At 36.8% G+C, this 23659-nt stretch overlaps 1 protein-coding gene across 6 annotated transcripts in view; it reads left to right on the forward strand.

Annotated features, from left to right (window-relative positions):
• The window catches only part of TRPS1 (transcriptional repressor GATA binding 1), a 250785-nt gene extending 228305 nt beyond the window's left edge, over positions 1-22480 (forward strand). For all 6 annotated transcript variants that reach the window (XM_046641995.1, XM_046641993.1, XM_046641992.1 and 3 more), the window contains 2 exons: positions 12773-12895; positions 15881-22480. In XM_046641995.1, coding sequence (XP_046497951.1) covers positions 12773-12895; positions 15881-16942 — 1185 coding nt within the window. In that variant the 3' untranslated portion in view covers positions 16943-22480. The remainder of the gene's footprint in view (positions 1-12772; positions 12896-15880) is intronic.
• The last annotated feature ends 1179 nt before the right edge of the window (positions 22481-23659 follow it).

Consider the following 23659-nt stretch of genomic DNA (forward strand, 5'->3'; position numbering starts at 1 on the left):
GATGTCAAATTCCAAATGTTTGCTTATAGATGTAAATTTACAGCCAGCACCCAAAATTAATTCTTGTGCAAAGGTTTCTAACTCTTGATCTAGATAAGCCCAAGGAATCAACTTTGTGTAATCTATCAATTAAATATCTATTGCCATATTTTATGATAATGTATATATTCTGTGTGATCACAGTATATGAAAAGAAGAAAACGACCTGAGTAATATGCATAAGGGAGCTTGGCCTACAGGCATTCCTTTATGTTCTAGAAAATTCCAAAGGCCACTGATTCCTTCCCTAAATTTCCGCTTAGCTTTTGGGTTGATAAATATGTGTGATAGACTCATGAATCTCATGAAAGTGAGTAAGTCACCACCACTTTATGTAATGAACTGCTTAATGTCTTTTGGAACACAGTCAGAAAAGAAAGAACAGGAGAGAGAAAAATCAAGAGAGAAAAGAGAGGAGTGAGATATTCATATTTTTTAAATGCATAATTGATATGATTAACTTCCTTTAAGACAGTCACCAATACATGAAAGTTTTAGGATCACTTTTCTTACTTATTTTCTTGTTGTAAAAATAAATATGAGGTCCTTTGTATAAGTTTTGTGCATATGTGCATAAATATGTAGCCATAGATACTGAATTATATATGTGTACATATACATGTCAAAAACTTATTCACTTATTCAATATCTTCTAAAATCTGATATCTATTAATACTCAGTATCTTCTGAAATTAAGAAAGGAAGAATTTAATGCTCGCTGAGTGCCTGATGTATCAAGCATAGCATTCAGTATTCTCAAACTTAATTGTACTTATGTTAATTGAATGTGTATGTGAATTGAGAGAACTCGAACATTGTAATAAAAACGAATCACAAGGTATTGATGTCCTGTTTCCCACTTATTAAAATCAATAATTATTAGGCTGACATATAAGACACTCTCCTAGGTGTTTTATTGCTTCATTTCTTTTTCATTCTTTTGTGCATGTAGTTAATTATATTTATTCTCAACTTTCCAGGAAACTCATGGAATTTTTTCTCTTTAATCTAACAACATCATTGGTATTTTAGCCCCACTTATAAAATATGATATTGCTTTAATGAAAACAGAAGTAACCAGCGACCTCTCACTGTGTTAGTACTGAAAATGGTTCAGTGGAGTCATTTGTATATGTCTGTGTATATACACATATACACATACAGAGACAAATACACACACCAACATATGCCAGTTCTGCGAGTTCTGCAGATTGCTTAGAAGCTCAAGCAAACAAAGCCCATTTCTTTTCTCTCCTGTCCTGTAACATATAGTCTAAATATGGAGCAGAATTTATTAATTTTTGTTTACATTTCACGAAAGTGAAACTTTTCAGTCTAAGTCCTGTTTTCTGTAATGATGACTGCCATTTATATTTCATGAATAAAGCTGCACTTGAATAATCCTTTTATCATGGCATGTATATGTGTGTACACACACGCATATTTTAACAGAATCTGTTTATTAAAATTAGCAGAATCCTCTCTTCTGATAGAAGTCAATTCAATTAATCTGTCATTAAATGCCTACTATGTGCGATGCACTGATAATACCAAGACTGAAAGAAAAATAGGCCCTTCCTCCAGAAGCCCCCATCCCCTGGGAGTGACTGACGTGTGTAAATAATTGAATCTATCTTGTGTACCTAAATGCTGAGAAAGCATTTGATGATTTAAAACAATTCAATATATGAGAAGCTAAGGCAGAACTGTCATTCTCATGTTCTAAAATCTGAGCTTACACACTGACAGCAAAGTAGTTCTTATGAAGAAGAGTAGTTTTGATATATTTGGGGTAAATTTGTAAATGTGGAATTGCACAGGAAAACAACTAAACCATTTTTGGATTTTTTTTATTTTTGTGTTTTAAATTTCAGGTTCTCTCTGAATCATTTTTCCAAAGATTTTTATTTTAAGAGCTTGCTAATTGATGGTCTTCTCTTTTCTTCATATTCCTCCACAATAGGGAGAAATATTATCTCTTGTAGACAAAACACTTTAAAAAATTAATTTGGGATAATTTCTTGTTTTAATTTATTTGCATCTTCTGCAGAGATTGTGAACAGTTTAATAGTGTTTGTCTAGGGAAAAAAGAATGCCAACAGAAAAAAGATATAAACACATGGCAGGGGGAAATGAAGTTTTAGAAAAGTTGGTTGCTGTGTTATGTTTTCAGAGCCCCTCTCATGAAATAAAATCTCACTCACCAGGAGTTTTGTGTCTCGGGGTGTGTTTCCAGGCCTTGATATTGGTTTCCTGATATTCTGCTCGATGTACAGAATGTCAAAGAACGAAATGATTTTAACTGTTCCCTTTAGTAGGAATGACTGAGGGTTCGTCTCGAGAGTGCTTGTTGCGATGAGGTAGTTCTTGGTGTGGTATGTGATACAGTGTGGTTAACAAACTCCAGATCACACAGAGAACTGGGTCCGAGTAAGGTTATTAAGTGCAATTCCCTACCCAAGACGATGGATTGCCTTGTGCTGATATGGTAGTACTGGAGGGAAATAGATATATATATAAAAGCAAAGACAATCATTGCTTTCTTCTTGAGCAGCTGCAGCCAGTCCCACTAATGGACGTGCAAAAGCAAAAGCTGGCAGCACAAGGTATGTGTTCGTTTTTACAGATGGTACTGCAGACAAGTTGGTAATGGAAAAGGAAGTCGTGTACGTGAGCTATTTAAATCGGGCGGGGGAGAGGGGGACGACACCAGGGGGACAGCCTATTACAGTACTCTCCTGTGTAATTGACTGTGTGAGTTATTGAAGAAGCCGTTTTCCCGTGAAAGATTTCAGTTCTTATGAAATTACATCATTATTGTTAAAGAAATTCATAATTCCAAGTTGTCTTTTTAAAATAATGTTATTAAAGCTTTAAAAAATCAGCTTAGATTTCCCCGTCTGCACAGTGCCTCTATAATGAAATTATCTGCTCGTGGTTGCTTTTACCTATAGCAGTCACAGAGTTCTTATTTAAAGACACCTCTTCCATTTGAACAATGATATAACATACGAGGTACTTATTTTAATCATGGGAAAGGTGCATTTAAATACTTAAGATTTTATGTGTCCTGAGGAAATACAAAATTGAATAAAAATGAGATAACATTTTGAAAGAATTATTTACAGATTCAAAAATTTAACGAAGTTTAGGTTTTTTTCCCCCCTGTGTATTTAAAAGTCAAAAAGGATGAAATGGTACAAGACACATTCCCAATATTGTCTTGTCAAGTATCTAGTCCAAATCGCATGTCTGGTGTCCAGGTCTCTTGTTGACACATTGCAAATTTTTAACATGGTTCTTAACTGTTTTGAACTTCAGTATATTTAACTGTATTTCCATAGGCTTTGTTGTTGTTGTTTTAGTGGAAATAAGCCACAAGTGCCATCTTTCTGCTGAGCAGACGACACGCTGTGCTTCAACATTTGATGTACTGTGTACTCTCAACTTGATAGCTTGTAAGAAGTGTTTAGAGTTAAGAATATTTTGGTCTTTGCTGTTGTGTAATGAAATGAAAACTGTGTCACACATGAAAAGTATCCAAGTCAACTCCATAGATTGATGAAGAACATATACTTTTATAGATAATAATGGGGGAAGATGTTTTAGGGGAGATAATTATAAATATTTTCATATTATCCAAATATGAGAAATTTGGTAAAATAACCTCAACTTTCAGAGTTGGCAGTATTTTATCTTGAATACCGATGAGGCCACACATTGCAAAAGTTCTCTGCCAGGGAACATAGAAATATATAAAGTAAATCTAGTAAATTGGTACCTGAGCATCTGTGATACGGAACTTGTCAAAACCCCAGCACCATTTTTCCTGCCCCAAGTCCAGCCAAGTGGATGCAGGAGACAGAGAGCCTAGTTTACACTGCTCTCCCTTGCATTAGTAAGGGCCAAGTCAGTGGTGTCATTAATTTCTGCTTTTCAGCAGAGGCTTATTTCACAGACACTGTTTTTTCTTTTTGGAGACGACAGGATCAAAACACTTGTACAGCACCCACCCCCTTCCCCACCGCTACCTGTCCATCAGCCAAATGCTGTGTTCCTCTGGCTATGACTGTAACTGTCAACCTCAAAACAGATCGTTGCCATATCTGATCAAGGATGAGTCATTTCTTTCTGGTACCTCAAAACTTGCATAATTTTGATCAGCTGTTATAGGGTGGTTTAAAGAGATAAGGGTTCTTCAAAGCCAAGCTATGGCGAAATCTTTTTGGTAAAAATTCCATCACCTCTTTAGTAATAGAGCCTGAAACATGGTTAAGAACTGTGGCTCTGAAGTGAGGGAAACCTGGGTTTGTATCGTAGCCCTACTATTTAGTGATGGAAAAATGTTTCTGGGCCTCAGTTTCCTCCTCTGTAGAGGGAATAATAATAGTAATAGCAGTAATAGTAATAAATTAATAATACCTGTCTCTTAGGATTATTTGGAAGATGTCAGATAATGAAACTAAGCCTAAAGTCTATTATCCTACATGTAATATGTACTTGATAAATATTAGATGTATGATGGTGATTATTAAAGAAGGGATAAAAAGCAGTCAAACGAGAATTCTATGAGACAATTGATTCAAAATGATTTTTAGAATACAATCCTATGTTTTTGCCTAAACTTAGAGACTAAGATGTATTTTTTGACACTAGATAAGTGAAAGAACCATTCTTGGCCTTTTACCTCATCAGTAAAAGTGGGAGAATAATAATGTCTAGTCATTGATTCTGAATCTGAATTGAGATAATGCTTGTCGAGAGTTCTTAACCTTGGGATCCATGGGCGCTCAGATCCATTCGAAATCTTTGGATCCGTTTTGCAAAGGACATTCTTTTGAACAGCCTGAAGTTATTTGTGGAATATTTTACATAACTTTTTTTTTTTTCTGGGGAGAGTGTCATAAATCTTATCAAAAGAGTTTATGACTCCAGAGATTGGTAGAACCATTGAGGAAGTATTGACATATGTGTAAATGCATTGAGAATGGTAACACTTCATGGAAACAGTTATCTGTTAGTTAATATGAATAGAATTACTGATTATTATTTGGAATTTCTGTTTCTTTAAAAATAACTGTTATCATCATTATCTGGCAACCCTATGTAGATAATATGTAAAATAACTATATTTGTCTCCTTAAGTGCTTAGAAGCTGAGCCCTTTGGACTTTAGGCTCTTCTTAGAACAGGTTTCTACTTTATCACCGGATTTTTATTTTTTATAATGTGAATTACTCCCATACTGTGTTTACTAAATATATTGTTTAAATGTGCAGTAAATTTATTAAAACAGAATCAATTCTTATATTTTCATGCAGAAGTTTGCTTAAGAGGTGCTAAAATTGTTTAACCATGCCTCCAGAAAGCCTTTTTTCTTTTTCTTTTCAGTGTCAGATTTTGGCACTGGCACAGAAGAAAGTTCCTCTAGAGCAACTCTCCAACCCTTCTTGTAGCTGAAGGTGAAAATGGATCCATGGTGGCAGAAATAGAAGCAGTGAGAGACTTGAGTAGTTCTTTTGACAATAAGAACTTTCACATGGAATGAAAAAAGACAGTGCAGACATAAATTTTCAACCACATTTTTAGCTGTCCAAACATATTGCTGTAAAGGCAAAACATTATTACAGAAAGAGCATAGAGTAAAACTCCAAAGATCTGGATTTTTCTAGTACTGATTCTGTTATGTAATTTGTATATGACTTTGAGTACTTGCTTTGCTTATTTACCAAATAGGAGTAAGTCACAGTATGGAGATGAGGTCCTTCAGACTTATGTAATGGCTTCAGTATCTGTGTGATAAATTTCTTAATGCTGCAGATTTGAAGAATGCATATGAGTAATTTAAATCATGAGATATACCTTTCGAAATCTTGAATTTTTTGCTATCCCACTCCAGGAGTCACCAGTTGCATCCCAGAAGAAATGGAGCTAATGTGTTTAGCACACTAGCATTTCCTGATATATTGAACAACTCCCCATTTGGTGCCATTTCAGTGGAATAAGTCTTAGCCACATTCGTACCTGGGTACAACGTATGATTACTACGGCATGTATTGCCTCATATCCTGGAGCAGTAGTTGTTCCATTGCTCCTAGCCAAGGATGTCAGTTTAGTTTACATTGGTCTCCATTATCATTGCTGATTGTTGAGGAAGTGAATTTAATAAGCATGGTAAACAGGTTTTGTTTCCAAACTCTGAGATAGGTGATTATAAGGGGTGCTTGGCTGAACCTTGTGGAGTCTCTTCACTTCTCTGGCAAGAAATCTGAGGGCAAAGAGGGCTGTTTTAAAGCAGGCGTAGACTTGTCGTGCAGCCCGTTTCATCTGACTCTTCTCAGTTGTATTAGGAACAAAAGTCAGCCACGGTATTGGTAACCATTGCTTTCTGTTAGGGTTGCTTCCCTGCTCTTGCTGAAATGTTGGCCAGCCTTTGCTTCTGATAAAATTCTGACTGCTAATTTAAAGGTGTTCATTCTAACACCTGTTCTATTTTTGAGTGGTTTTAGGTGCTACGTTCCATATATCTTGTGGAGTCCTCTGGTGTGTAGTCAGTAGTCGGCTAATTCTATATGGGGGTAAATGGGAGGGGGGATGTTGTCTTCTGTGTCTTTTAGTGGTGTTAATAATAGTGATAAGGACTCAAATAATATTCATCATTTAATAATTTTTGAATGTCTACTATATATATTAAAGTCAGGAACACATTATTTAACTCATATCAACTCTTTTGGTAGTTAATACAGCAATGTTATTGATAGGCCATTGTTACTGATGGGTCAAAGCAAGTGTCAATTTGTTTGCAAAATGACTAGACTATTACTTGTTTTTATAAAAGAGCACAGAGAGTAAGCCTTCTGATTATCAGCTAACTTTCAGCCTTTATATGAGATTGATTCATGAGAAATACTTTGGTTTCTTGAGAAAAGTTTCCATCTAATTTACATGAATTAAACTGTCACTGTCCATCAACAATCTCAGTTCATGTCGGGTTAACTCCACACTTAGTATGTTTTTAGCAGATTCCAATGGAAACTCTGAGAGGGTGCAGTCCATATCTGTCATGTACATCACTGTAACCCCAGCTTCTCGCACAGTGTCAGGCACATGGTGGACATTCCATAATTATTCCCAGAACTGAACTGAATTAAATTTAACACTGAAATTTTATTACTGCAAAATTGTACCAAAAGGTTCTATCATAGCCATCTGTGCGTTTCCCTGAAATGAAATTCGCAAAGGATTCTTGATAAAATCAAATAAATGCAGAAATTATCTAAAGAGTTAAAAATATTTGAGGTACATCCAGACTAACAGCACATATATCAAATTTCAGATTGATTCGATTTAAAATGGCTAAGATATAAAACCATAAAAAATGTGAGTAAATACTTTGCCTATCAAGCCTTGTTATGTAATTACATGGTTTCAGTATGTTTCTTATTCATAGAAAACTGTGATAAGGGATCATTTCTGCACAAATTCCTTCACCAATAGAGACTTTTAATATCTTGGAAATGAATATTCATGTCTCTAAATGTTAAGCCACTGGAATGACTAATTCAATCAAATTTACTTTTTATTAATCAAATGAAATCAGTTCTTTGTTAATAATGAAATTCGAAACCCTTAAAATGTTTGTTTTTGGCTGATCTTCAAATAAGCAATAAAAACAGCTGAACCAACTTAAAATTTTTTTTTAATTTTTTTTAAAAGTTACATCTGGTTTTATCAACACGTGTGCCATATAACTGACTGAGGATTTAAGACCCCTAAAACCAAAACTTGAATTGGAAGCTTTAAGAAAAATTTAACAATAGTGATACCTTACATTGGTTGGCTGTGAACCTAAAGACTAGAGATTTTTTTTTCACATTTCTTTTTTTTTTTCCTGAGGAAGATTAGCCCTGAGCTAACATCTGCCACCAACCCTCCTCTTTTTGCTGAGGAAGACTGGCCCTGAGCTAATATCCATGCCCATCTTCCTCAACTTTCTATGTGGGACGCCTGCCACAGCATGGCTTGACAAGCAGTGCACAGGTCCACACCTGGGATCCGAACTGGCAAACCCCGGGCCACTGAAGGCAAACCTGCAAACTTAGCTGCTGTGCCACCAGACCGGCCCAAGACTTTTTTTTTAAAATAGATATTTAGTCATTATACTTCTTGGTGCACTCCACAGCAGGAAAAGAAAAAAATTGTGCTGGATTTAAAGTGTGCTTATATTAAAAGATGGATGTGTCATTTTCTACTTCAGATCTTGGCATGGATGATTGTCCAAATTTGTCACCTAAAATGCTGTTGTGATTATAATACATCTGAAAAGTGGAAAAGAAATAAGTGATCTGAAGAATTCTCACTAATTATCACTGAAAAGCATTTGCTAGGCCAATCACTGGGCTGGCCTCAAAATTCCTTGCAGTTAACTGTTCCTACCACCATCCGTCCTTTTGCACACAATAAATGACCAGCCAACAGAAGTAGCGTGGACGCAACACAAATGCGACCCAAAAGTTACTAGGCAAACTATTAAAACTTGAAGTTTAAAAAAACAATAAGTTCCTCGAATTGTTGATTCTGGAATTTTTCTCTGTAGAAATTTTCGGTTGAGATGACTTTCAGGTAGATTTGGGTTTTCAGCTGACCTTCCTGTACTCTCGCCTTCCATGGAACCCACATAGAAGTAGAAGGTGCGCTTAGAGAAGGCCAGGGGCAGAGAATGCTAAGACTGTGTGTGGCTGTAGTATATGAAAGTAAAGTTTTCCCTCAGCCTGAGAGAAGAGTAAGAATCATGCTAAATATGCCCCTTAGGAATGCCAATGGCGTTTTCCACTAGCTACTCTATTCCTGTCATTTCCTCCCCCAGACAGGTCCTTATCCGTTTGACTCGAATCTCCTGTCTCCTGCTCAAGGTCATGGAAGTACAAATTATTAACTCCTAAAAACAGCTTGTAGGAAAAGGAGAAACAATATTATTGTTTAAGCATACACATGCGCGTATAGAACCATCAGCAACATATGACTATAATAATGTATATAAAGGAGAGTTGGAGCTTCGTTCTACCTGACCTTGTATCGTCAGGACCCGGCAAGTCCCTGGCCTCAGCTGTTTCTCAAAAATAAGTGTAGGATTGGAAAACTAATTCTCTTGATTTTATTTTCTACAACATCGTTAGCCGTCTCTGCCCAACTGGAGATAAATGTGTCAGTCCTAATGGAAGACATTTAAAAGGGATTTTTTTAAAACTTTTATTTTTTCAAAAATAGGAGTGACTACTGAGGATAAAAATAAAAGCGGGCAAGATTATTTTCAATTTTATTAATGTTTAGCCACTCAAGACAGAGCACTGTCCTAGGCGCCTGTCACTTAGAGTATTTGATGGCTGTGGAGCCATGATTTCGGCCCTTAACAAACACAGTCTAAAGGAGAATGACAAAATATTTTAAAACTCCGTCATGCATGATAAACTATGAATGAAATAAGGTCTTTAGTGCCTTTCTTTCCCTTTAACAAGGCCAAGCTTGTTTTTAAAAAGTGGGGTAGGGGATATTTCTATTCTGCCTTCCTTTGGCGACAGACTGCTTCTCTGCACTTGATTGGGCTAAGGATGTTGATAACTTCAAAAGAAATGCTTGCTGTGTCCAGCCAGGTCCCATTATCCACAGTGTGACCAGGCCAGAGCTCTCTCATCTGTGCTGTGGTGGAGAGAGAGGTGACACACTTCTGTGCTTCTGTGGTCACACAGCTAAGGACATTATCCGCTTCTCCCACCTTCTCTGCTGCCTCCATAAACTCTAAGGGCACCAAAAGTAAGGTTTTCTAATGCTTACCAAAGTGACAAATGTGTTTAGATGGGAGGTAACTGAATGTGTGAAATATTTCTCACCTCCCTCCCCCTCTCCACCCCCACGCAAGCACGCTCCTGTTGAATTCTAGGTGTGAACACCTAGATATTTCACTTTGACTCAACTTTCCGTTCTCATATTTGATAAGATTGACACAAATGAAATACGTTTGATAATATCCAACTGTATGTTTTAAGCATATCAAAAAGTTTCAATAAGTAGATTAAGGAGATAAAAACACAACTAAGAAAATATTTTTCTCTTAGAAACAATTGGATCCCCTTGGCAAATAGCTAACTTATTGAGTGTTTACTCCATTCCTGACGCTGTTTTAATTGCATCTATTAGCCCACATTAATGCTTACAGCAGCTCACGCTTTAAAGATGGGGAAATTTAAGCATTGAGAGGTTAAATAACTAGCTGGAAGTTTCACCCAGCAAAAGGTGGAGATAAGTTTTGAATACAAGTAATCTGACTCCTAAATCTGATTATTAACCTCCGTGCTATACTGACTCCAAGTAAGTGAATCCAAAGTACTCCTGATGTATTTAAAATAAGATATGATTTACCTAAAATATAACAACCTTTATTGGAGTATTAAGTGCTGCTTAAAGCAAGACATGCCTGTGGAAACCAGTGCTATAATTTCAGGATTTTCCTTCTAACTAATGAAGGGCATTTTCTTTGCAAGAGAGTTAAGCACAAAATTGTGCAAGGATTGAAAATGTTCTCTGAAACCACGATTACACCCACTTTGGCATGCTGTGTCAAGCACCGTGGGCATAAAAGAAGCAGGCTGGAGTGAATGGTTACACATTCACATTTCAGCCTCAAGCCATATCTGTCGGTTGGTTTCCCAGTGGACATTTACCTTGCCTTTATGTGGATCGAGTTGGTGTTTATTTGCCAGATGCGTTATTTAGATCTAGGAAAAAGACAGCATGAGCCCCGAGAAGTTTCACAATTATGAACCAACTAAGGTTCCCCGACTTACTTTGGATAAAGGGGGTCTCAGAGTGTTTGGTAAACACAACCTCTAATAGGTCATTGCTTTTCAGGAAGCAACAATCTCTACAGTAGGTCCCAATTGGAACTTGTGGACTGACACCCAGTATTGGCTGTTACTCTTTATTGAGATTCAGAAACTTGCAGTACATTCCGGGTCCTGACTTGGGGGGGAGGGAGGGGGAAGGAGAGCCAGAGATTATCTTTGTGAAAAATCTAAGGTTTATTACATCGCCTAAAGTAGCACAACCTGCTACACTAATGAAATCGTGTTCTTGGTTGAAAAGGGCAATTGTTAGCCTGACTTTGTGCTCACTAAAAACATTCCCCCAATCTTGTTAAATTATTGCTCTCATTTCAGATTTTTATGGCTGTGCAGCTTACCAGCCCTCATTTCTTTACGTTTCATTCATTTTCCTTGTATTGATGATTAATGGAGGATGTCGAATGTTAGAGTGAGCAGGCATCAGCAATTGCAAGATCATAATTAGTTTAGCTGACGAGGGCCTCTGATAGCACTTGCATCTGGATGGAAAAATTACCCTATAGGGAACTGGCTGCTCACCAGGTCTTTTTAGTGATACATTGTGAAACACCCGATGAATCAAATGCCCTTTCAATGCCAAGAAAGTGTTCCAGTCTTGAAGCCAAAATTATGTCTGCAGAAAGCTTTCCATTTGAAATGTATCAGAGTACAATTATAACCATTGTATTTTCTTGGCAAGGACACCACTCGTCTACAGTATGGACTCAAGTTAAATAAATTGCCTAAATTTTATGAATCCCTGAAATTTTGACTTATAGTGTTTGTAATTTTAAATTTATAATCAAATTGGGTTCCAGCAAGACTTTTTCCACTCCTTATCTAACATGAATATTTTATCATTAAAAGGCTTTGCTTCCTAGAGAAAGGAGAGCGGAGTTGCAATTCAGGCTGGCTTTTTTCTGCAGCAAGAGAATTCCATTTCCTGCCTGTTAGTATTTGCGCCTACAAACACAGCCTGACTTTTGTTTCAGTGAGAAGTTTAATGGAATCATTACTTGATAGCAAGAATGGAACAAGCAATACTAATTATCTACTTTTAGGTATTCTTAGAGTATTTTTGAATCTGGCGATTAGAGGATTCAGCCCACTGAAATCAATTTGTATTCGGAAATGCTCGTGATTTCCGAGTCTGAGTCAAATAAAATAAATAAGTGGCCGTTGATGGGACCTGCGTTGTCTGGCTTAAGCAGGCAGCTCTTAAGGGTTCTCATTAGTAGCAGTGTACTTCTAGTTGGCAGAAGTTTCTACTGGTCCTCTCAACTTTGGGAAACAGAAGGTGTTCTCTTTCAGATTTTACAATTACAAACCAAAAACCAGAATTGAGTGTCTTATGTTCCCTTAAACTTATATTACATGAATGACATACAAAAAGACACAAATCAGGTTTCATTTTAAATGGTTTACAGACTGCATTTATTCCGAGCTTGACTATATTTTAAAGCTCAGGTGGCATGTGCTTCTCCTTTTCCAAAGTATATTAAACATCTTGCCATGTTCTGTCTTTTGACTTTTGTTTTGACACTTTTAAAAGGTATATTTTAGGGTTCAGCATTTAGGAGCCATCATTAAAGGCACAAAACCCAAAGTTCAAAAAGTTAAAGCTGTTTCTGTGAAAAGCCTTTGGTGTTGCGCACACCTCATCCATCACTGTAGGGTTAATTATAATGAAAATCAGTGGTGCCTATTAAACACAATTGAACCTGACCTCATTATGGGCCGTGTGGTTTTATACTGTCATTGTTGCTAGTCTAAAGACAAAACTCCTGGGTTGATTTGGTCTAACTCCGCTGATCATGTGACTCACCTCTGACCCTGTGTTTTTTTTCCCTATTTCAGAGGCGTAGAGGCTCGGGTGTTTTCTGTGCCAATTGCTTGACCACAAAGACCTCTCTCTGGCGAAAGAATGCAAATGGCGGATATGTATGCAACGCGTGTGGCCTCTACCAGAAGCTTCACTCGGTAAGAACTTGTTAGACTGCTTCAGGAAAAGCTTTATAAAGGAGCCTGGTCTGTGGTGTGATAAGTACCATTCCCTGCTTGCAGTGCCTGCCCCTGCAGGGTTGAATATAGTCGCTTTGAGTGCCCACGTGATTTATGGGGAAATGGCCTTCGATGTTATGGGGAGATACGTTTGAGATCATTAGTAATGCATTATGCTTCTTTTGAATATAAAAGAAGAAAATGATTGATTTCTGGGAACTTCACATAACAGTTAGTTGAACTAATGATACCAGAATTTGGTAAAATTAATTTAGGTGGAAAGGAGTCTGCTTCTTAAAAGTTCAAAAATACGTAAAAAGTTTGTTGTTTTTTTAAAGAGGACTCTCTCATGTTCGGTATAAAATATAGAACAGGGAAAGAATGCTTATTTTCCAGTTTACTTTTGGGATTTGCAAGTGTCACTTTGGCTGTTTTGGGGTTTGGAGATCTGGCACCTTCTGAAGAGTGGTTCTGAACTAGGTCCTGCAAATGCCAGGGGAAGCCTCAGTGCTTCCGGTGGATACTTAGGGGAGGTTATCTGAGGGCCCAAATAACACACATCTGAGTAGAGTAATGTGCAAAGATGCTTCATGTTTTAAGATCTCTGGTTGACTTCTTTCTATGGCTCACCAAGGTTCTTCCGGTAACTTCTTCCCAAATTTTAGTTAGAATCCTATAATAAAATGTAAAGTCACAAATTCCCTGTATATGCAGTTGACTTCCTGAAGGCTATTTTTTCAGTTTAGAAAGTTTATCTGCCAACAAGAGCTGCCTTTGAAAATAGGAATATCCCATTTAGTAAACAGAAGTCTGGTTCCCTCTGCCTTTTTCGTTTTGTTTGGCATTTTCCCATAGCTCTTAGCACAAGCCAATGAATAGATTACAGCGACGGGGAATACAATTTTAGACGAACGTGCTCATAAATGCCCCGTTGGAAGCACTCTTTCAAAAATGCATGCTGCCAACAATACTAATTGGTGGTAAACTGTAAAAACCTTAGTTATTAGCATATAACTAGAAGAAAGATTCTCCCCACCACCACCACACCACCTTACTTTTTCTAACCTTCATTTCAGCACAGCGATAAGCTTCCACATAATCAGTACTGACATTAATGATTTTAATTGAACTCTGGCCAATCATAGGCCAAGAATTAAGTGACTGCTCTTCTAAGTTACAATAATTTAACAACTGTGATCTGAACTAAACTCTTTTTTTTACAATTACTTTAATATTCATCTCTCCAGAGATGAAATGTTTTCAGTTTTGAGTTTTTTTAGCTCATAAATTGAAAGTACATTCCCTGTCAAAGAAAGCCACAAAAGTTATGAAAGGTTAAAAAAGGTGTTAATGCAAATTTCAGGTTTCTTTGTAAGATAGTGTTAAATACTGCATATTTTTATAATATGAATATGAGCTCTTTATAAATCTGAACAAAATAAACAAGCATGGCATATCCAAGGGATGTGGCATTTTCATTCCAAAACCAGTACTTGAACTGTCAGTAACAAATGTGTTATCTTTCTTTCCTTCAAAATACCTTTGTGATAATAGAAACATTTCAAAAAGGATTTCTATTTATATTTTGTTTAATACATAAAAGGCACTCCCTTGTATTAATAGGCATCTTTTCTAGGAATAAGTCACAGATTATATATTGTATGTATTCATATTTTATGTAGAAATTATTTCCTGTTTTCAGTAATCTTAGAAAAATCAGATTTTAGCCCTTTTAGAGAAATTTTTAATCTGTAAATGTGCATTAGTTTATTAAGCTTATTCTTTTGATTTTATAAACCAAGTTAGAGCTCTTACTGTAAGGTTTTTATTATAGTCTTATCTATGGGTTTTAGTCATATAATATAAACACCCGTTGAACATGTACATAAATACCAATCATATAATGCTTAAGCAGATAAAGTACTTAAGCTGAGTGAAAGTCAGCACTCACTTTAAGCACAGAGTAGAATGACAGATCAGCTATTTGAACCAAGGCTACAAAATGAACTTAGACTTTCAACAGAAAACAAATGCTTCACCTGTTCACAAGTAAAATCTTCCATAGTAAATATAAAACAATGATGAAAGGAAGAGACATAAAAGTGAGAGGTTTTAAAAAGAACTCCCGCTGATATGGCTTTGATTACCTGATATCTTTCCTCATGATTCTGGCAGTTTGTCTTTGATTATTTTTGCTCTGAGATTTAATATTTGACATTCACCTTTGCAGTTCTTTAGAAAACAGTATGTATCAGTCAGCTCCAGCTGCCGTAACAAAATCCCATAGACTGTGTGGCTTACACAACAGAAGTGTATATTCCCCCAGTTCTGGAGGATGGGAGGCTGAGATCAGGGTGCCAGCATGGTCAGTTCTGGGGAGAGCCCTCTTACTGGCTTGCAGAAGGCCGCCTTCTCACTCTGTCCTCATTTAACTTTATTTACCTCCTAAAACCATCTCTCCAGATACAGTCACATTGGGGTTAGAGCTTCAACAAATGAATGCTGAGGAGGGGGCAGAACTCGGTCTATAGCAGTGTGTAATTTTTTGACAATTGTCATTAAAACCTATCACCCATGTTATTATGTTGACATCTTAGTGCATGACTCAAAAGTTGAGAAATATTTCAGAAAAATCATGTTTCTTCAGGTAACTTTCTACACGGTTTTATCACTAAATGATGCAATTCCAAATCTATTGAGTTTGGAAAAGCTGTTTTCAAGTAGATTGAAGTTTTCAGCCCTCCTGGCAAAGATGGGCATGATTTAATTAGGCTAAAATAGGGCGCTCTGGTTACTTCCTCTGATTCTGCTTAGGGCAAAAGGAGGAGATTTAGTGGATCTATAACATAAAGCTTATCCTTGCTTTGAACTTAAGCATGGTTTATATTTGTGAGAAATTGTTAATGCATTTTAATGTATTTTTTAATGTTTTCCTTTTATGTCTTGTGTGTGTGTTCTCTGCAGACTCCCAGGCCTTTAAACATCATTAAACAAAACAACGGTGAGCAGATTATTAGGAGAAGAACAAGAAAGCGCCTTAACCCGGAGGCACTTCAGGCTGAGCAGCTCAACAAACAGCAGAGGGGTGGCAGTGAGGAGCAGGTCAATGGAAGCCCCTTAGAGAGGAGGTCAGAAGATCATTTAACTGAAGGTCACCAGAGAGAAATTCCACTCCCGAGCCTGAGTAAATATGAAGCCCAGGGTTCATTGACTAAAAGCCATTCTGCTCAGCAGCCAGTCCTGGTCAGCCAAACTCTGGATATTCACAAAAGGATGCAGCCTTTGCACATTCAGATAAAAAGTCCTCAGGAAAGTACTGGAGACCCAGGAAATAGTTCATCTGTATCTGAAGGGAAAGGAAGTTCTGAGAGAGGCAGCCCCATAGAAAAGTACATGAGACCTGCGAAACATCCCAATTATTCACCACCAGGCAGCCCTATTGAAAAGTACCAGTACCCCCTTTTTGGACTTCCCTTTGTACATAATGACTTCCAGAGTGAAGCTGACTGGCTGCGGTTCTGGAGTAAATATAAGCTCTCCGTTCCTGGGAATCCGCACTACTTGAGTCATGTGCCTGGCCTACCAAATCCTTGCCAAAACTATGTGCCTTATCCCACCTTCAATCTGCCTCCTCATTTTTCAGCTGTTGGATCAGACAATGACATTCCTCTAGATTTGGCGATCAAGCATTCCAGACCTGGGCCAACTGCAAATGGTGCCTCCAAGGAGAAAACGAAGGCACCGTCAAATGTAAAAAATGAAGGTCCCTTGAATGTAGTAAAAACAGAGAAAGTTGATAGAAGTACTCAAGATGAACTTTCAACAAAGTGTGTGCACTGTGGCATTGTCTTTCTGGATGAAGTGATGTATGCTTTGCATATGAGTTGCCATGGTGACAGTGGACCTTTTCAGTGCAGCATATGCCAGCATCTTTGCACGGACAAATATGACTTCACAACTCATATCCAGAGGGGCCTGCATAGGAACAATGCACAAGCGGAAAAAAATGGAAAACCTAAAGAGTAAAACCTTAGCACTTAGCACAATTAAATAGAAATAGGTTTTCTTGATGGGAATTCAATAGCTTGTAATGTCTTATGAAGACCTATTAAAAAAAATACTTCATAGAGCCTGCCTTATCCAACATGAAATTCCCTTCTTTTATTATTCTTTCTTTTGATGAGTTGGTTACCAAGATTTAAAAAGTGAGACAAATGGTCAGTGAGGAAAAATGGAAGATGGTAAATAGTCATGTTTTGGAAGCTAGTAAGTCAAAACCATCTTGGCGAATGTGTACTGTGGAAATGATCCATAAGAAGTATCTCCAGACTATAATTATGTTTGTAAAGAAAGAGATCAAAGCTGTCTAGAATTTGAAAGGGTTTACATATTATGATACTAAAGCAGTATTGGGCTGGCCATTGGCCCATTTGTTTAAAACCCATAAATTGTTGCCTAAATTTAGAAGTATGAAATCCTAGGCAGAGGAAGAGGAATCTAATCTCCAGGGCAGTGGAAGGAAAATGGCGCCCTCTTACATCAGTCTCCTCTCATTGACCATGTTTCAGATTTAGACCTAGAAATGTGAGCTGTGGTTAGGCTTGGTGAGAGAGCAGCAAGAAAAGTGACAGATGGTGGCACAGTGTTTTTGGCCAGCCCTACCTGTACATACACATGCACACCCTCTCTGATATTTTAGTCCTTTAGATGTTCAAATCCTCCTTTCCAAAGTAGTCGTTTTGTTTGCAATTTAGGTTCATTTTGTTCAAATATACATGCATTTTTAAAAACAACATCCTCCGTGCTTACGTAGTAATTTTATTTTAGCCAGATATTTCTTTCTTGTATGTGATGAACCAGTTTGGATTTGTTTTTTAAGCCTCCTCTTGGTCACTAATCTCGCTTGGCAGATTATAACTAAAGGGATCCCCTCGGTTCAAAAGACTAGTTGGATACAAAAGTTCAGACCACAAGCTTGATTTGTTTCAAACACATGGTATCTCTCCACAAGGTAACCTGCTGTATTTATTTATGTTTTTTTTTTTTTTTTGGTTAAATATAATTTCCAAACTTTGTGGTCAGGCAGCGTCTAAGGTTACGTTACCACAGACTGACAGTTGGTATATATACCAGTCAATCCCTTCATTAGATTTATACAGGTTTAGTTAAGTAGCATTAAATAGGATTCTTAGGAGTATGTCTTCATAGTACTTTTAATACTCAAGGCTTTGTAAAACTATCCATGAAGGGAAAGCTCCTCAGCATAACTGCTCAGGGAAATAGGGCTAAATAACTGAACATTAAATAATTGGTTAAAGGTGCTGTTAGTCGAGCCCAATGCTTGCTACAAGGATGTATGTACAAGGACTGACTTTAATAATTTGCATTATATTGTCCCAACCAGTAGTTTATTTTTTGCCACGGAGATGTAGAAGATATTACAAGCTACTGGATGCACTGTCAGATTAACTTATTTCATTAAAGAAGTTGGGAGAACAAATAGGAAAAAAAAAAACTTATTTTTCTAGTAAATATTAATGTATTACATTTCAAATAATGGTGCCTGACATATTGAATAATTATTTTCTACAGTGTACGTATGCAACAAAGATATTCCATCATGCATTAGAGTCAGTTCTGGCTCTGCCTAGCTGTTTACATTTGCAAATGTAGCAAAAAGATAATGAAGCAACTATTTCTATTGCGGTAGATATCTTTTGTGTGTGTGTGTGTGCATTAAAGTTGTAAACGGTAACATGAAACAAATGAAAGTTCTTGATATAATGGTATGGAAAACAAGAAGGAAATGAAAATATTTTTATGCCTACTTAGGAAAAAAAGGGTAGCACTATTCATTCCAAGTACTTTTTTTTTTTTTTAACTTTTAAGCTCTTAACTCACATTGTTATGCTTAAAATGATAAACATATATCCTCTTTTTATTGCTTTGTCTATGTTTCAGATGAAACATTTCAGAAATTATTTTGATAAGTGCTGCTGGAATCTGCAGCACTGGTGTTTTTATTACCTTCTGTAGTCGCATCCGCACTCCATTTTTACATGAATTTGCAGTGGCTTTGTATTGTTTTGTTTTGTTTGGGTTTTGTTTCTTTTTCACAGTGCCAGGTCTTCGTTTCTTAAAAAGTTGGATGGCAGGTAGAGTTCAACCAGTTCGTGACTGTCGTAGTGAATGAAGTTAAAAATGTCTTTCTGATGTTGTGTTGTCATTTCCATTCTTGCATTTTCGTTTTCATGTAAAAAAAAAAAGAGAGAGAGACAGAGACAGAGAGAAAGGAAATCAGGACTAAGCCTTCTGCTTCAGTTTCATTTTTCAAGGGCCCTATTCTGATCTCACCAGTCGCGTAGCTCTCACATTCACATAAACTGAAATAAAAACGTGGAATGAGGAGCTTTGACATTCAGACTATGTGATGTAATTTATCTTTCTTAGGAATTTTGATGAATGCATCTCAAAACGTACAGGCAGACTTGAGAGGTGGCAATTAAAGAACTAAAAAAGAGAAGAGATTTCCCAAACAACAAAACAATATTTAACTTTCTTAGTAAAAAGACTAGTAACAAAGTACACTGTGGCAATCCTTGAGCGACATTATATGTGGACTGCTCAAATCAGCAAAATACCAGAAGTTTGGTTAAGTTGGGCAATCTTACAGGTATGACTTTTTGGGCAAAACTACTCCATAAGCAATTTCTCCGTGTGTCACACACAAATAGGTTGTTGATTTTGGGGCATGTATGCCTTTTTTTTTTTTTTTCTGTTTTTTTTTTTTCTCAGACAGACATAGTAGTAATGATTAGCATTGGAAAATACATATCACTATTCTTGGAATATTTATGGTCTACTTTCGGTAGAATTTTCTTGGATAGCGTTGACACGATAGATCTTATTTCATATTTCTTTATTATTATTTTATTTTCATTTTTGTTTTCATTATTATACATATTTTGATGGAGAAGAGGTTGGGCTTTTTTAAAAAGATGAAAAGTTACTGTAACACTAAAACACCCTTATTTTTTGACTTACTAAAGCCTTTGCTCTGGCTCTCAAAATATATTATAAAAATGGTTGGTTGGTATTTTTATTTGGTTTTAAGATTTCTGAATCATTTTGTCTTAAATTGTGATTTTAAATGAGCTATTTAGGTACTTAACCTTTTTTGTGAGGGCGTTCAAGATGATTTAGGAATTTCCCCTCTTGGAAAAGTGTTCCCCTGTGATGAAAACTATATGCCAGCTCAAATTGTATGCCATTGAAAAACTGTAAGTCTTTAAAAATTACTTGTCTTTATTCTAAATCAAGGTTTGGATCAAACTTTAGGCCAGGACCAGCTCATGCATTCTTATTCTCCCTTTTCTCACTCTTTCTCTCTTCATCTCTCACCCGTATAGTCATATTGTTGTTTGGGATAGAAAAATCACAAAGAGCCAGCCCACCTTGGAAGGTTGTGGATTGAGAGACACTACACGACTCTAAGTAGATGAGAAAAGGATGGCGCTCCAGACATTCACACGTTGACTCTATAGTTCAAAAGGAAAAGAGTGTGCCCATTCTTTCTACATGACATATTGAGATGTTCTTTTAAAAAATCAACTTTTAAGATAGTAATGTTTTGTTCTAAACTGTTCTCTTTTAGTAAAGGTAGATTTTAGAAAACAAGCATGGGGGTTCTTTTCTAAGGTAATATTAATGAGAAGAAGAAAAAAAGTGATTCTCTAACAGCTCTTTGTTGAAGCCTGTGGTAGCACATTATGATTGCACATGTGCACATACTCTCTTATGATCCAATGCAAATACAGCTCCAAAAACATTAAATGTATATATATTTTTAAATGCCTGAGGATATACGTTTTTCTTAATAAATTGAAGAGTATCAATACTGCTATTAAAATAATTATTAGCCTCCCGCTGTGTGGCTGCAAAATATCACAAGGTGATCTGTCTTGAGACCCCTGAACTGCCTGCCTGTTGAGTTAGTGAACGTTAACGCAATTCTAGAGGGCGAGTATCTGTCATCCAGAGGTGGAAGCATGGAGTCACGAAGCTGGTGGTCAGCCTCTGCGCTGTATGCCCGCCTTTTGCCTGAAGTTTACATGAGCTCACGTCTTCCTGCCTTTGGGTTGAGGGCCGTGGCAAAAAATGCAAGGCATCCTTTGGTGAGCAAGTAGCAAGGCATCTTTTGCTGACTGTCCTAGATCACAAGAGAAAATGGAGGAATTGAAATTCAACCTGAATATGAAACTAAATATGCTAACCAAAGGTAGGTACTATTAGGTGGAATTCTATCAGCAGGCAACTGTTAAGGAGAAGAGGATAGAAAGGCATGCATTGGGACTTTGAAAGCCTGTGTTATTTTCCCAAAGAAAGACTTGGCGAAGGGCAGAAGGCACAGCTTCTTTGCAGAGCACCTCCTTTTGGTTTTCCATTACTGTTTCATAGACAGGGGACCCACATCTTCCTGATAGCAGTGCAATTGTTTAGAAAGCATCCAGTTATTTGCAGTAATTAGGACCTCTGGAAGATGCTAGGGCAGAGATGTGTCAAGTCAGGGATGAAGAAAATGTGAAATATAACATTGATCCACACATGGAAACTGGGTAATGTATGCTCATGTGTTGTTCTCTTGAAAGAAAAAGTAGAGCTATAAGCTTCACTCCATCCTGTACCAGAGAAAACCAAGAGTAACTTTACATGGAAATAACATTTAGCTTTCATCAGAGAGAATGGTCCTTCAAGACCCGTAAGTCCCAAAACTGGATCCTGACTTTAGCCCTGGTTCTCTTTCATTATGTGACCTGCAGCAAATCACTTTTTCTTTTTGTGCCTCAGGTTCCTCACCTGTAAAATGGAAAAAAAATATATTAATAATAATAATAATAATATTAATAATAATAATGGTAATGTAGTTCTTGTTTGTAAAGCACTTTGAGATCCTTGGTTGAAAGGCACCATGCGAGTGCCAAGTATTATTATATGGCCAAGGGGCCTATTTAAACTCTCAGTTCCCAAGGGCCAGGAAAGGTTGGGGTCATTTTGTTAAAGATGAGCTGTAAATATCATAACTAGACAGCCTATAGTGTTGACTTTGAAGAGGCGAAATTATTACAAGGCTGATGAAATCATAGTTTCTTAATGGCTACCAACAAGGCAAATATCAGAATAAGAAATGCCAAATTCCTTCGGGTGGACTATTTGACAACATGGATAATTTGGGGGGTGGGATGGGAAACATCTCAAAATGCCAATATAAAATTAACTTACAGCAATATTCACCAGCAGAAAATGTCTTTCATGTGGAATGATTTCATGTTGCTAAGAAAAAATCCAATTTGTAGTCCTGATTTGAATATTAGAATGTTGGCTATAATAGTTCTGTTCTTACAACACATGGAATTCTTTTTTTGTTTTATTTAATTTTGTTTTCATAGTGCATGTTCATTTCTACTCACAAACATGTTCTTGGTGTATTTCTTATGCAAACAATCTTCAGGCAGCAAAGATGTCTGTTACATCTAAACTTGAATAATAAAGTTTTACCACCAGTTATACATAATGGCGTTGGTATGGTTTATATGGATTCACTTTCATCCATGTAGCAATAGGAGATACAGACCATTGTAACGTATAAACAGGCTCTGATGAATTGAGATGGTGAAATCAAACCACCATTTTCAAGAATATGACTGAGATTGGAAAAGCCTGAATTCTCAACTTGTTTTGTTTTGCCTTTTTTTTTTCTTTAACCAATCAATCTCTTATTGATACATTTTGTGTAAAAAAACTATGCTAGTTTCTTTAGGAAGATTAACAATAAAAATTGTGTTTATTTCAAAATATTTATTGAGTATCAAGTATTGAGTCTTGAGTATCGGGTAATGATGATACTACAATATGTAAGAAAAGCTCCTGCTTTTGAAGTTTAACTTTGATTCAGTTCAGTATACCCGCGTGAAAAGAACGTAAAGATCCTGATAAATCATCTCCAGAAGTTTATATTAATATACTACATACCTTGTTTGTTTGCTTAACGTGAAATTAATCAGAGGCGGTTTCCTGAAGGATGATTTTGAAAGAAGAAAGAGGCAGAAGAAATCCAGGTAGGAAAAAGAATAGAGGAAAACTTACCCAAGTGTTTTTAACCAGAAGGAAAGACACAGAAAGACAGGACGTAAAGTATATAAATAACTCATTGCACCGGAAGATTTGTTTTGAAGATTTCAAATTAATGAGTATCTCCTCTCCTTGCACAAGCTTCACTTCTCATTTTTGTGAACCTAAATTAACAAGTCCTTTATTTGTTTCTTCTAGCTCTTTCTCCTTTGTTTTGAAAACAGCAGAGTAGAGACTTTGAGGGGCTTTCATAATGGTAATAAGCTTGTTTCACAGCTGGAGGCAACATTCTCTAGATAAGAATGTAGTAATAACACGATGTGATTTCTTTTCCTTTTATAGAACTTGGTTCTTCTATCAGGGACCACTTTTTAGATAAAGTTGAATACACTTTGTTCTCACCCAGAACTGTCAGAATCCCATTCAAGGAGAAATATGTAGCCATCCACCGTTTACCATTGTGAGGGGAGAGAAGTGTTGAGTCGTCTCTGTCACCCCTCCCTCACCTTTGGGTCTCCCATCTCCGTGAGGGTAGAACAGGGGTCAGAAACTCAGTTGCACAAAAGGAGCCTGTGTGGGTGAAGCCAGCTGGGGGCAGACTTTGGGAACTAGAAG

Source organism: Equus quagga, chromosome 16, assembly GCF_021613505.1.
Source record: "Equus quagga isolate Etosha38 chromosome 16, UCLA_HA_Equagga_1.0, whole genome shotgun sequence".
In the NCBI taxonomy this organism is placed as follows: domain Eukaryota; kingdom Metazoa; phylum Chordata; class Mammalia; order Perissodactyla; family Equidae; genus Equus; species Equus quagga.